This window comes from Mastomys coucha, unplaced genomic scaffold, assembly GCF_008632895.1.
Source record: "Mastomys coucha isolate ucsf_1 unplaced genomic scaffold, UCSF_Mcou_1 pScaffold5, whole genome shotgun sequence".
In the NCBI taxonomy this organism is placed as follows: domain Eukaryota; kingdom Metazoa; phylum Chordata; class Mammalia; order Rodentia; family Muridae; genus Mastomys; species Mastomys coucha.
The window spans coordinates 69,731,277-69,745,772 of NW_022196911.1; the positions used below are offsets into that span (position 1 = coordinate 69,731,277).

General features: G+C 40.4%; 1 protein-coding gene across 1 annotated transcript; it reads right to left on the minus strand.

Moving 5' to 3' along the window:
* Positions 1–358: 358 nt before the first annotated feature.
* LOC116078144 (putative olfactory receptor 3A4) lies at positions 359–1,349 on the minus strand. Its single transcript, XM_031353124.1, has one exon. It carries the CDS (start codon positions 1,332–1,334, stop codon positions 399–401), a length of 936 nt encoding a protein of 311 aa, XP_031208984.1. The 5' UTR covers positions 1,335–1,349; the 3' UTR covers positions 359–398.
* Positions 1,350–14,496: the final 13,147 nt, after the last annotated feature.

The following is a 14,496-nucleotide window of genomic DNA, read 5'->3' on the forward strand; positions in this document are numbered from 1 at the left end:
GCAATAATCTATTACTACTAAGAAGCAATAGTTACATATGTAGTTTGCCTCTTTGATCAAATCCTTGCTCTGACACTCAGTAACTCTGTGCCTTTGAGGAAGTTACTCAACCTCTCTGAAGTTTAGTTTTCTGATCTACAATCTGTAAACTGCACCTACCTCAATGATTAGGAGAATTAACGGAAGTAGTGGACACTAGTCATTTAGTACCTTGTATGGGGCAGTGATGATGCAAGTGATAGTTACTACTATTTTAGGGAACTCCATTTCCTAATCAAGGATGTACTCCCATTTTGTCATACACACACTCCAGTTGTATTAATCTCAATATCACTTAGAAGCAGTGAGAGGAGCTCTGACAATGAGTAAGGCCAGAAGAAAAGAGTGTCATTTGTGAGCTACCTCCCTGTGAGCACCTTCCGGAGGGCACCCTGCACATCAGGGTTTCTAAGGCTGTAGATAAGCGGGTTCAACATGGGACTGATGACAGTGTTGAGGATGCCAATGCCTTTGTCCTTGTCTGAGGATTCTACTGACCCCAGCCGCATGTAGCTGAAGACCCCTGTCCCATAGAAGATGCCTACCACAGTGAGGTGAGAGGTGCATGTGGAGAAGGCTTTCTTCCTGCCCTCGGCAGACCTGATACGAAGAACTGCAGCTGCCACATGGCCATATGACACAGTGATGAGGACCAAGGGGACCACACCCATGAAGGCTGCTGCTGCAAAGAGCAGCTGCTCATTGAGTTGGATGCTGGAACAGGAGAGCTGGAAGAGCTGAGGGAGGTCACAGTAGAAGTGGTTGATTGTGTTGGGTCCACAGAATTTAAGAGTAGATAAGGCAACAGTTTGGGTCAATGCATTGCTAAAGGAAAACGCACATGACAGGCACACTGAGGCCTTCTGAATCCTCCAACTCATATGGGTGTTGTAGGTAAGGGGGTGGCAGATGGCCAGATAGCGGTCATAGGCCATGACAGTCAGAAGGAAGCAATCTGCCCCAGCCAGGAGGTGGAAGAAGAAGAGCTGTGAGAGGCAGGCCCCATAGGGAATGTGTCTGTCATTGGATAGGAAATGTTTCAACATGGCAGGAACAGTGACACTAATGCATCCAACATCCAGCATAGACAAGTTCCCCAAGAAGAAATACATGGGAGTGTGGAGTTTAGGCTCTATAATGATAGCAGCCAGGATGCTGAAATTGCCACCAAGAGTAGCTACATAAGCAAGAAGGAAGATGACAAAGAGGATGGGCCGCAAAGCTGGAGTCTCTGTGAGACCCAACAGGACAAACGTGGTCACACAGGAATCATTTCCTAAGGTTCCCAGATCCATGACTCTCTTCCACCAGTAACAGCTGAAAGAACTTCAAAGCTGATACATGGACAATGACATCTTGGTAATGAATATCAAGTATTACAATGTCCAGGTGCAGCCAGAATGCAAGAGAAAACACAAGGGGAGGAAAAGTTAAAGACTGAAACACAATAGATAAAGGTATGATACAAAGCAATGACGTTAATCAGACTCAGAGACACATAAACACTAACATAGCAAGGAGAAGAAATGTGATATTTGTTGGTTAGAGGGAAAGAATATTTACCTGAGGACAAAATTCTAGAAAAGAAACCAGTCTTCAGATGGTGAATTAGGCAGCTTAGGTATAAAAGATCCTGGAGCATTAAAAAGAAGCTTCCAGAGAAGAGGTGGCATGGTCCACTTCCCCAACCTGTGCTGCACATATCATACTACAGCAATCCCCAGTATCTTAGAAGGATTGGTTCCATGGCTTGTCAGACACCAAAACCTAAGGGTGCTCATGCCTCTTATATATGATGGAATAGAATTTCTATATAGCCTATCCACATTTTTGAAACTGTCTGCAGTTTCATGAACTGGGTTCTCTCAGGGGAGGGAACAAAGGACCTGAAATAGAGGGTTAGAAATGCAAGAAAAGTCACGAAGCCAAGATGAGTTCCAATCAAGGCTTCCACTTTACTTAAAAAAGCCAGGATTTTTATAGGTACACCAAAGCGAAACCAAATCTCTAGGTTACATGATATTTGCATAACATAAACACTGCAGAAAAGGTCTGGTGCCAAAGTCCCCAGCAGCTCGGAAGGTCTTCAGGTGATGGGTGTTGTTGTATCTTGGTGTGGACTTCCAGGCAGCTTCTTCAAAGAAGAACTGGCAGTCTGCAGAGAGCTTTTGACTTAGCTACCCAGGTGGTAACCTCCAAGCAGAGAGTGCCAGAGTCTGACGGCTTAGCTGATGGGGGTAGGTAACACATTTTCCCACACACTCTAAGTTATTTCTAAATGGCATATAATACCTTACCCAGTATCCATGCCATGTGAGTTTTTGTTGTATTATATTGTTTAGGGGCTGTGATTGGGGGAACGCCTATCCTTATGAGAACAGAAATAATTTTTCCACATACTTTCCATCCACAGATTAAGCCACAGATAGGGAATTTGTAGGCAGATAGCCAGTTAAAGGATGTTAGTAATAAAATGGCCACTGTGACCTAGACTATTAAATCCAGACCTTTCAGAGAAAGGCAAAAATCCCATGAAAAACAGCAACACTCCATGAGGATAACATCCCAGAGTGACACTCCATGAGAGCACATCACTGAAGATATTTTCAGCTCTATAACTGATAACAAGCAGCCTTGGGTTTCCTGACTCTTAAGATTATATATTACATTTCTCCACAGGGTCCAGGAAACTTGGGTACCACAATGCTCTTACTTTGCTAAGTAAGAACAATGTGGAAAAACTTTGAGTAAAGTGAAAATTACATGGTTTAGTGCCTGAGAGAGATAGATGTTTGATGGACATCCAGCTGAGCACTCTCACAACTGCAAGGATATACTCAGACCCTCTCATTTTATATACCACGCATGCTATCACAAGGCTACTGCCTACTATAGAGCCATAGATGGTTCCCACACATATGGTCATCTATGTGGAGCCTCCAGAGCCTCACAAGGTTACATAGTGATCTGCCTCATTGAAGTGAAGATAATCATTACTCGGATGGATCCACACTCACATAGAAAAAAAGGTTTCTCAAAGACAAACATTGCAGAGGAAACAAGATACTCAGATCTTAGAAGGCACCACTATTAGAGGCACTGGCGGTTTTTTCTTTTTCTTTTTGCATGAGCTTAAACATACCACTATGTCAGTATCTCTAATGCTCAAATGTCTATCATTCCCCATCAACTACTAAAGGAAACGTTTTGGGAACAGCCTGATTACCTTATCAGCTAGTGTCTCCTGCATATTTTACCCCCTCTTAGCCAAGTACCTGAGCTTCCCCAGGGCCATCTTGGAGGAGAGAGATGCCATTCCAAAGACAAAGAGTGAAGTCACTTGTGTGGAAGCCCAGTTATGAGCATGCAGTAAGGGCTCTTGAAATGACACTCACCCAGTGAAGGGGACAGGTACTTCTTGGGCAGAGAGGAAGCCAAATAGACTCCATGGTTGAGAGTTTATGAAAGACAGAGAGACAAAGAGACAAACAACTTGACTGACATCATCTTCCCAATGGGTTTGCTCTCCTCCCATTTCCTCCCTGTGGTGGTGTCTGAAATTAAAACATTCCAGGGGGAGCCAGGGCACGATGAATACCTGCCTTCCCAAGACACAAGAATCTCTAGTGCTTTGAAAATGCTTTAGACTGTCTCCATGTTTCAAGGATGAAGTGTATTCAAGTTCACACATTTATTTAACAAATGAATTTATAAACTAGCACTCTTGTTACTACCATTTTACAATTGTTATGGCTCTCAGAAAGCCTTTACACCATGCATTAATTGAACATATTAATGGGATTTGGTGTGATATTCCAAGTGTGTGCTGATCAAATTCTATCTTACTCTATGCAAACACATACACACACACACACACACACACACACACACACACACACACTTCCAAATCTCTAGTAATCACTATTCAACAATAAGAATATTTTTTAACTTTTCTATATAAGAGAAAGTGTGCTTATCTCATTTAATGTCTTCTAGTTTCATCCACATTTCTACAAATGACAGAATTTTCTTTGTTATGACTAAATGGTACTCCGTTGTGCATTTGTAACACATTTTCATGAGTCTTACAGTTTAGAAAATCAGTTTTGAGCACAGAGTACAGATTTGGGGTATAGTTTAGATACCACACAACCTTGACTTCAAATGTGTCCCAAATTCATGCATTTAGTACCATGAAAGCAAAGAACGTTTGAAGGCATCTTCTGCTCCAGGACCACCCTACTTTTACTAACTTCTGCTTTGGTTATCAATCACAATTCCTAACTGTACCTTGTTCATGAATAAACCTTTTCCACTGACGAAAAGCTGTCATATGCTAAGGAGGAGTTAGCAGAGAGTGAGGGTTGTTTGAAATTCCTGTTAGCTTCTATTCTTAGAGGAGGACCTTTAAGAAACCAACTAGAGCCCACCACTTGACCTTCTCTTCTTGGCATATCAAAGACTTTGTATAGCCCTTGAAAGACATTTCTCATATGCTGCTAACCAAGGACACTCCATGCTTAAAGACCAATTGCAGAACTTTTCTTTCCCAACAAATGGCCCACAGATCCCTGCGGTTGAACTAGGTTTACCACCTCTCCATGGCAACAACAACCTAAAAACAATAAAAACTTAAAAATGCTACACGTGAACTTTTAATCTCTATTTTAACCAGTGACCTGCTGACTCCAGTACCTAGTGGATTAATATATATTCCTACTTGAACTTCCCACAGAAGCTTCAAAATCTACAGGGCATAATTTACCCAGAGAGAAGGGGGGGAGAGCACTTGAATGGGTTACACTGATAAAGGCTTTAAGTAAACATTTTCTTACTAAAAATACATTAATTAAGTTCAACAAATTGGACTACTGTGTTTCAATTGATCTTTAAAATGTTAAGATACATCAAATTTAATGTTATAAAATATGTTCTAAAATGCCCTATAACATACTCAAATACTTAACAATTCAAGGAAACTTAAATTCTATTTAAATATGAGATACTCAAAGATCTGCTTTGGTTAACTCTTGTTACCCAAGCTATACAAAATGTATCAGTTTCTACTCATGATGTTTTATACTTTAAGAGCTGATGTTTCTTAATTAAATAAATATTCATATTATCTTATAGTACAATTATTGAAGATATTTTATTTTGTATATCAATACTACTGTTACTCCTACTAGAATCTCATTTTCCTCTCCAAAAATTAAAATGAAAACATAAGATTTAGTTAGATTTACATGGCCTATAAAATTCTGACTTCTTAAAAAGTTAAAATTAAAAAATAGCAGAATCCAGTGATTCCTGCACCTTTTCTATCTATGCTAGATAGAGGGATGCTAAAATTGTACATCACTGAGTAAAACACACTAGAGCAATCTTCTCAGTAGGAAGAACTCCATCCCTGTCCCTGACATATTCAGACAATGCTCTACATGGTAATAGGAATGGAAGGTGGGATAGGAGTATGGAGTCAACTGCAGATCAACAAGGGCTTCCTGAATGAGGAAGTAATCATCAAAACAGAAAACCTAGACTAGAGCTCAACCACTGTCCTATTGTTCTTCCACTGAGCTGCTAATGAACTACAAAGAAGGGCAAGGCAGAGTATCCTGAGCTCCACAATCTGCGATCCAGATGATCCTCCTTGCCTTCCTAACCACCTCAGGCTATTGCCCCCTCTAGTGAAACAGACACTGAACACCTGGACAAGATGAATGACAAATATCTGATGATGAGTATGTGGCCTCTCATCCCTTTCCATTGGCTAACATTATACAGATGGAGGCATCTAGGACTGCACATAAAAGAGCTGACACAAACATCAGTCTATTTTTTTTAATTAATCATTTCATTTGTTTATACTTCAAATGTTATCACCCTTCCTGTTCTCCCCTCCATGAATCCTTCACCCCATCTTCCTCACCTTTGCCTCTAAGAGGGTGCTGACCCACTTACTTCTACCTCACCCCTGTAGCATCCCCTTTATCTGGGGCATCAAGCCTCCACAGGACCAAGTGCCTCCCCTCCCACTGATGCCAGATGAGGCAATCCTCTGCTATGTATATAGCAGGAGCCATGGACCAGCCCATGTATACTCTTTGATTGGTGATTTAGTTCCTGGTAGCTCTAAGGGGTCTGGTCAATAGATACTATTGTTCTTCCTATGGGGTTGCAATCCCCTTTAGCTCCTTCAGCCCTATCCCTAACTTTTCTGTTGGGGTCCCCCGGCTCAGTCCAATAGTTGGCTGTGAGTATCTGCATCTGTCTTAGTCAGGTGGTAGCAGAGCCTCACAGAGGACAGCCATACCAGGCTCCTGCCTTTAAGCACGTTTTGGCATCAGCAATAGTGTCGGGGTTTGGCATCTGCATATGGAATGGATTACATGGTGTGGTGGTCTCTGGGTCACCTTTCCTTCAGCATCTGTTCCACTTTTGTCCCTGTCTAAAGGAAATGCAAGGACAAACCTCAGTATTGGTGGTAGAAACAGAATCAAGAAGGGTAGGTGAAATGGCCAAAACTGTTTCTCCAAGGAGTTGGAAGAACAGAGGGAAAGCTATCAAAACTTGAGTCCCAGCTCTGCTGCATCAACACTGGGAAAACTACTAAAGCAACTCTGAGCCTGTTGCTGAGGCTACATTGAAGAGCTTTTATGAAGATTTAGTAACATCACAAAAATAACAATCAGTTCTTGTTATTTTATCATTCATAGTATTTGTTGATCCCTTAGTACACACTTTATATATGTTTGATTTAATTTTCAGATCAACCTGGGTAGATAAAATGTTACTCTATTTTCATTGAGATCAACGGGTCTGTCTGCTACATCCATGCTTTTCATCCCACACCAGGCTATAAGTCATTAAAAAGGGAAGAAGGGTTTTGTGCCCAAAGAAGGAACATCTTCCACCATGATGGGAAAGTCCTGTTTAGCTTTGGTTATGGCACAGAGGGGCTGGACTAAGACCCCACTCCACCTGCCATTAATTTCATCATTAGGACCATCAGCTTCCAAGGCCCTGGAAAATCTTAGTGTGTGGTGGTTTCTCTGTGTTGGACCCTCCTAACAGCTCAGGTCTTCTACTGCCATTCCCTCATTGGATAACTCCATGCACCCCAGGATTCTTTGCTAACAGCATCCTCAGGGGAAACATGTTACATTCACAAGGACTAAGTATGTGAGTCTCAAAAAAAATCCCCTTTTTACCTCTTTTTCTTGTCTCCCCACCCTTCTTATTTCCAGGTCATCCCAACTGGGACCTTTTTCTCTCTGCTCAGAGTTCACAATGGGGTAAGAGACAGCATAGAACAAAGCACTTTGGTGCTGTCATCACTTCCACAGTGACTGGAAAAAGATTTAAAAAGTAGACTTCATTATTCTAATGTTAAAATGTTTTGCATACCTACAGGGATCAGCTGCTTCTGTCCATTGGTTGGGTGTAAACATCTTCATCAGACTCTTATCAACTGCTTGCTGGGTCTTCCAGAGTGTGGCCCTGCTAGGTTCCTTTCTGTGAGGGCTCCATAGTCTCAGTAATAGTGTCAGGCCTTGGAACCTCCCCTTGAGCTGGATCTCACTTTGGGTCTGTCGCTGGACATTCTTTTTCTCAGGTTCCTCTACATTTCCATCCTTGTAATTCTTTCAAACAGGAACAATTATGGATCAGAGTTGTGACCATGGAACAGCAACCCCATTCCTCACTTGATGTCCTGTTTCCTGCTCAGGTAGCCTCTATAAATTCCTCTCTCTACTGTGGGGCATTTCATCTAAGGTCCCTCTCTTTGAGTCCTGAGAGTCTCTCACCTCCCAGGTCTCTAGTGCATTCTGGAGGGTCCCCCCAACTTCCTATCTCCCAAGGCCACCTATTTCCATTCTTTCTGCTGACCCTCAAGGTTTCAGTCCTTTTCCCTCACCCAGTACCACATCAGGTTCCCCTCTCCCCCTACCCCCTTCCACTTTCCCTCTCAGGTCCCTCCCTACTTCCACACTTTCTTCTCTCTCCCAAGTGGGGCTGAAGTATCTCACTTGGACATTTCAGCCTGTTGACCTTTTTGAGTTCTGTGGACTGTATCTTGGGTATTTTGGCTAATATCCACTTATTAGTGAGTATATACCATGAATGTCCTTTTGGGTCTGAGTTACCTCGCACAGGATGATATTTTCTAATTCCATCCATTTGTCTGCAAAACTCAGGGTCTCCTCATTCTTTATAGCTGATTAGTATTTCATTGTGTAAATGAACCACATTTTCTGTATCCATTCTTCTGCAATGAGACATCTGGGTTGTTTCCAACTTTTGGTTACCACAAATAAGGCCACTTTGAACATAGTGGAACATGTGCCCCTGTGGCATGGTGGGGCATCATTTGGGTACATTCTCAAGAGTGGTATAGCTGGGTCTTCAGGTAGATCTATTTCCAATTTTCTGAGGAACCTCCAGATTGATTTCCAGAGTGGTTGCATCAGTTTGCAATCCCACCAGCAATGGGGGAAAGGTCCTCTTCCTCCACATCCTCTCAAACATGTCTTGTCACCTGAGGTTTTGATCTTAGCCATTCTAATTGGTGTAAGATGGAATGTCAGGATCATTTTGATTTGCATTTCTCTGATCACTAAGGACTTTAAACATTTCTTTAGGTGCTTCTCAGCAGGTCAAGATTCCTCTGTTGTGAATTCTCAGTTTAGTTCTATAGCCCATTTTTTGATTGGGTTGTTTGGGTTTTTGGTGATTAACTTCTTGAGTTCTTTATATATTTTGGATATTAGCCCTCTATTGGATGTGGAGTTAGTGAAGATTTTTTCCCAATCTGTAGGTTGCCTATTTGTCTTATTGATTATGTCCTTTGCCTTACAGAAGCTTTCTAGTTTCATGAGGTCCCATTTATCAATTCTTGACCTTAGAGCATGAACCATTGGAGTTCTGTTTAGGAAATTTCCTCCTGTGCCAATGAAATCAAAGTTTTTTCCCACTTTCTCTTCTGTTAGATTCAGTATATCTGGTTTTATGTTGAGGTCCTTGATTCACTTGGACTTGAGCCTTGAACAAGGTCTATGGAAAGGAAGACCTTTCCTTCTTTGTACAAGGAAAATATGGGTCTATTTTCATTCTTCTACATGCAGACAACCAGTTAGACCAGAACCATTTATTGAAGATGTTTTCTTTGTTCCATTGTATATTTTTTGGCATCTTTGTCAAAGATCAAGTGACTGTAAGTGTGTGGTTTTAATTCTGGGTCTTCAATTCTATTCCATTGATCAACATGTCTGTCTCTGTACCAACACCATGCAGTTTTTATCACTATTGCTCTGTAGTAAAGCTTGAACTCAGGGATGGTGATTCCTCCAGCTTTTCTTTTATTGTTAAGAATTGTTTTTACTATTATGGATTTTTTGCCTTTCCAGATGAATTTGAGAATTACTCTGTTCATGTCTTTGAAAAACTTTGTTGGGATTTTGATGGGGATTAAATTGAATCTATAGATTGCCTTTTGTAGGATGGCCATATTAACTATGTTAATTCTTCCAATCCATGAGCATGGGAGATCTCTCCATTTTCTGAGATCTTCTTCGATTTCCTTCTTGAGAGACTTGACATTATTGTCATACAGGTCTTTCACTTGTTTGTTTAGAGTTGCCCCAAGATATTTTATATTATTTGTAGCTATTGTGAAGGGAGTTGTTTCCCCAATTTCTTTCTCGGTCTGTTTATCATTTGTATAAAGGAAGGCTACTAATTTATTTGAGTTAATTTTATATCCACCAATTTGCTGAATTTGTTTATTAGCTGGAGAAGTTCTCTGGTAGGGTTTTGGGGATTGCTTATGTATACTATCATATCATCTGCAAATAGTAATACCTTTATTTCTTCTTTGCCAATTTCTAGCCCCTTGACATCTTTTTGTTGTCTTATTGTTCTAGCTACCACTATGAGAACTATATTGAATACATGTGGGGAGAGTCGGCATCCTTGTCTTATCCCTGATTTCTCTGGGATTATTTCAAGAATGTCTCCATTTAATTTGATATTGGCTGTTGGTTTGGAGTAAATTGCTTTTATTATGTTTAGGTACAGGCCTTGAATTTCTGATCTCTCCAATACTTTTAACATGAAGGTGTGTTGTATTTGCTGAATGTTTTTTCTGCATCTAAGAAGATCATCATGTGAATTTTTTCTTTGAGTTTGTTTATGCAGTAGATTAAGTTAATGGATTTTTGTATATTAATCCAATGTTGCATTCCTGAGATGAAGCCTTCTTGATCATGATGAATGATGGTTTTGATGTGTTCTTGGATTCAGTTTGCAAGAATTTTATTGAGTATTGATATTCATAAGAGACATTGATATTCATAACAGAGATTGATCTGAAGTTCTCTTTTTGGTTGTGTCCTTGTGTGGTTTAACTACCAGAGTAATTATGGCTTCATAGAACAAATTAGGTAATGGTCCTTCTCTTTCTATTTTATGGAATAGTTTGAGGAAAATTAGTATCAGGTTTTCTTTGAAGGTCTGGTAAAATTCTGTACTAAGTCCATCTGACCCTGAGCTCTTTTTGGTTTGGGACGTTTTTAATGACTTCTATTTACTTGTGTGATATGGGCCTGTTTAGATAGTTTAAATGAGCTCAATTTAATGATGGTGTGTGGCATCTGTCTAGAAAACCATCCACTTCATCTAGATTTTCCAGTTTTGTTGAGTATAGGCTTTATAGTAGGATCTGATGAGTTTTTTAATTTCCTCCATTTCCATTTTTAAGTCTCCCTTTTCATTTCTGATTTTGTTAATTTGTATACTGCCTCTGGGCCCTTCAGTTAGTTAGGCTAGGGGTTTATCTATCTTGTTGATTCTCTCAAAGAACCAGCTTTTGGTTCTGCTGACTCTTTGCGTTGCTTTCTTTGTTTCTATTTGGTTGATTGTGACCCTGAGTTTGACTATTTCCTGCCTTCTACTCCTCTTGGGTTAGTTTGCTTCTTTTTGTTCTAGAGCTCTCAGGTGTGCTGTTAAGTTGTAAGTATAAGATCTCTCTAGTTTCTTTACCAGGGCACTTAGTGCTATGAACTTTCCTGTTAGCACTGCTTTCATTGTGTCCCATAAGTTTGGGTATGATGTGTCAACATTTTCATTTAATTCCAGGAAGTCGTTAATTTCTTTCTTTATTTCTCCCCTGACCAAGTTGTCATTGAGTAAAGAATTGTTCAGTTTCCATGTGTATGTGGGCTTTCTGTAGTTTTTGCTGTTATTGAAGACCAGCCTTAGGCTATGGTGATCTGATAGAATGCATGGTATTTCAGTCTTCTTATATCAATTAAGGGTTGTTTTGTGACCAATTATATGGTGGATTTTGAAGAAAGTACCATGAGAATAAAGTGTATTCTTTTGTTTTAGGATGAAATGTTCGGTAAATATTTGTTAAATCCATTTGGTTCATAACATGTCTTAGTTTCACTGTGTCTCTGTTTAGTTTCTGTTTCAATGACCTGTCCATTGGTGAGAGTGGGGTGTTGAAATCTCCCACTATTATGGTGTGAGGTTCAATGTGTGTTTTGAGTTTTATTAAAGTTTCTTATATGAATTTGGGTGCTCTTGCATATGGGGCTTAGATGTTCAGAATTGAGACTTTCTCTGGTGGATATTCCCCTTGATGAAGTATCCTTCATCAAGCTTGATAACTTTTGGTTGAAAATCTATTTTATTGAATATTAGGATGGCAATTTCTGCTTGTTTGAGGGGACCATTTGCTTGGAAGACCATTTCCCATCCTTTTACTCTGAGATAGTATCTGTCTTTATTTTTGAGGTGTGTTTCTTGTGTGCAGCAAAATGCTGGATCTTGTTTGCATATCCATTCTGTTAGCTTATGTCTTTTTGTAGGTGAATTAATGTTGAGAGATATGAAAGAGAGATGACTGTTGGTTCCTGATATGTTTGTTTTTGTAGGTGGTTTTATGTGTTTGTGGCTCTCTGCTTTTGACTTTGTTGTGAGATGCTTGATATCTTGTCCTTTCTTTGGTGTAGGTATCTTCCTTGTTCTGGAGTTTTCCTTTCAAGATCCTCTGAAGGGCTGGGTTGGTAGATAGATACTGTTTGAATTTGGTTTTGTCCTGGAATATTTTCGTTTCTCCATCTATGTTGATTGAGAATTTTGCTGAGTATAGTAGCCTGGGCTGGCACTCGTGTTCTGGGAGTCTGCATGACCTCTGACCTCTTCTGGCTTTCATACTCTGTTGAAAAGTCTGGTATAATTCTAATAAGTCTAACTTTTCATGTTACTTGGTCATTTTCCCTTGCAGTTTTTAATATTCTTTCTTTGCTGTGTAAATTTAGTGTTTTGATAATTATGTAATGAAAAGATTTTCTTTTCTGGTTCCATTTATTTGGTGTTCTATAGGCTTCTTCTACCTTTATGGCCATCTCTTTCTTTAGGTTGGGGAAGTTTTCTTCTATGATTTTGTTGAAGACATTTTCAGGTCCTTTGAGCTGGGAATCTTCATTCACCTCTTTTCCAAAAATTCTTAGATTTGGTCTTTTCATTGTGTCCTGAATTTCCTGGAAGCTTTGGGTTCTGAGTTTTTTATGTTTTGAATTTTCTTTGACAGTTGTGTCAATCTCTTCTACCATATCTTCTATACCTGAGATTCTGTCTTCTATCTCTTGTATTCTTCTGGTAATTCTTCTTACATCTGTAATTCCTGACCTCTTTCCTAGGTTTTCCATTTCCAGGTTTGCCTCCATTTGTGTTTTCTTTATTGTTTCTACTTCCACTTTTAGGTCTTGGATCACTTTATTTAATTCCTTCACCTGTTTGCCTGTGTTTTTCTGCATTTCTTTCAGTGAGTTATTGATACCCTCCTTAAAGGACTCTATCATGTTCACGAGATAGGATTTTAGGACAGATTTCTGATTTTCAGGTGTGTTGGTGTATTCAGGGCTTGCAGTGATGTGAGAACTGGGTTCTGATGATGCCACATATTTTGTCTTCTATTGCTTATGGTCTTGTGCTTGCCTTTTGCCATCTGGATATCCCTGGTCTTTGTTGGCCTGGTTGACTCTCTGGAGTCTGCCTCTTTTGTCCCAGGGTTGCTTCAGGTCTCCTGGTTGGCCTGCAGCCCTGGCTATATCTGACCACCTATGGGCCCTTCCAATTGGAGGCTTTTCACTTGGGCAGAGAAGCTGCTGATTTATTGTTGTCCTAGCTGCAGTAGACCTCCTGGGAGGCTTTCAGACAACTGCTCTGAGTGCAGGATCAGGTGAATCAAGATATGATATGCTTCACAGAAGCAGACCAACTAAGGGTTTGTTTCTTATTTTTAAAAGGATTCTTTTAACATATAATACCACCCAGACATATAATACAAACTCTCATCTACTCTTTCTAGGTCCCCCTCCTCAGATATACTCCCCCTTCATTTCTAATTCAGAAAAAAAAAACACTCTTCCAAGAGATGTCAGCCAAACAGAATACAATAGTATAAGACAAAAGCCCTCATATAAATCTGGAAAAGACAACTCAAATAGGACAAAAGTAGTCTTAATAACAGACAAAACAGTGAAAGATAAACCCATTGTTTGGAGTCCCTCAAAAACATCAAGTTTAATGACTTGTCCTTTTCTGAGAGGACCTGATGCAGATCCAGGTAGACCTCATTCTTGGCATTTAAGTTTTGTAAGCCTATGTGAACTTTGTTTAGTTGATATGATGGACCATGTTCTCCTCATGTCCTCCACCTCTGACTTCTACAATCTTTCCTCCCCATCTTCTCTGGTGTTCTCCAATCTCTTAGGAAAGGGAACTGATGGAGATCTCTAATTTACACATACACACACACACACCACTCTGCATAATCTCTGGCTGTATGTCTCTACAACCACTTTTTAACATGTTTTTACATTTTTATTGGTTATTTTATTTATTTACATTTCAAATGTTATCCCCCTTCCTAGTTTCCCCTCCTCAAACCCCTTATCCCAGACCTCTTCCCACATGCTTCTCTGAAGGGCTCACCTATCTACCCACCCACTCCCACCTCACCACCCTAGCATTCACCTATGTTGGAGCATCAAGACTTCACAGGAACAAGGCCTTCCCTTCCTGTTGATGCCAAATAAGGCAATCCTCTGCTACATATCCAGCTGGAGGCATGGGTCCAGCTGTGTGTTCTTTGGTTGGTGGTTTAGTCTCTGGGAGCTCTGGGTGATCTGGTTGCAATCCTATGGGGTTGCAAACCCCTTCAGCTTCTTCAGGCCTTCCCCTAACTTCTCCTTTGTGGCCCCTGTGCTCAGTCCAATGGTTGGCTGCAAACATTAACATCTCTATTGGTCAAGTTCTGACAAAGTCTCTCAGGGATCAGCTATACCACCCTCCTGTCAGCAAGTGCTTCTGGGCATCAATAATAGTGTCTGGGTTTAGTGGCTGCAAATGGGCTAGATGCCTACGTGTGGCAGTCTCTGTATG

What these genes read in the sequence shown, in the direction of transcription:
- LOC116078144 (XM_031353124.1), bottom strand. Translation starts at nt 1,334, where the DNA reads ATGGATCTGGGAACCTTAGGAAATGATTCCTGTGTGACCACGTTTGTC.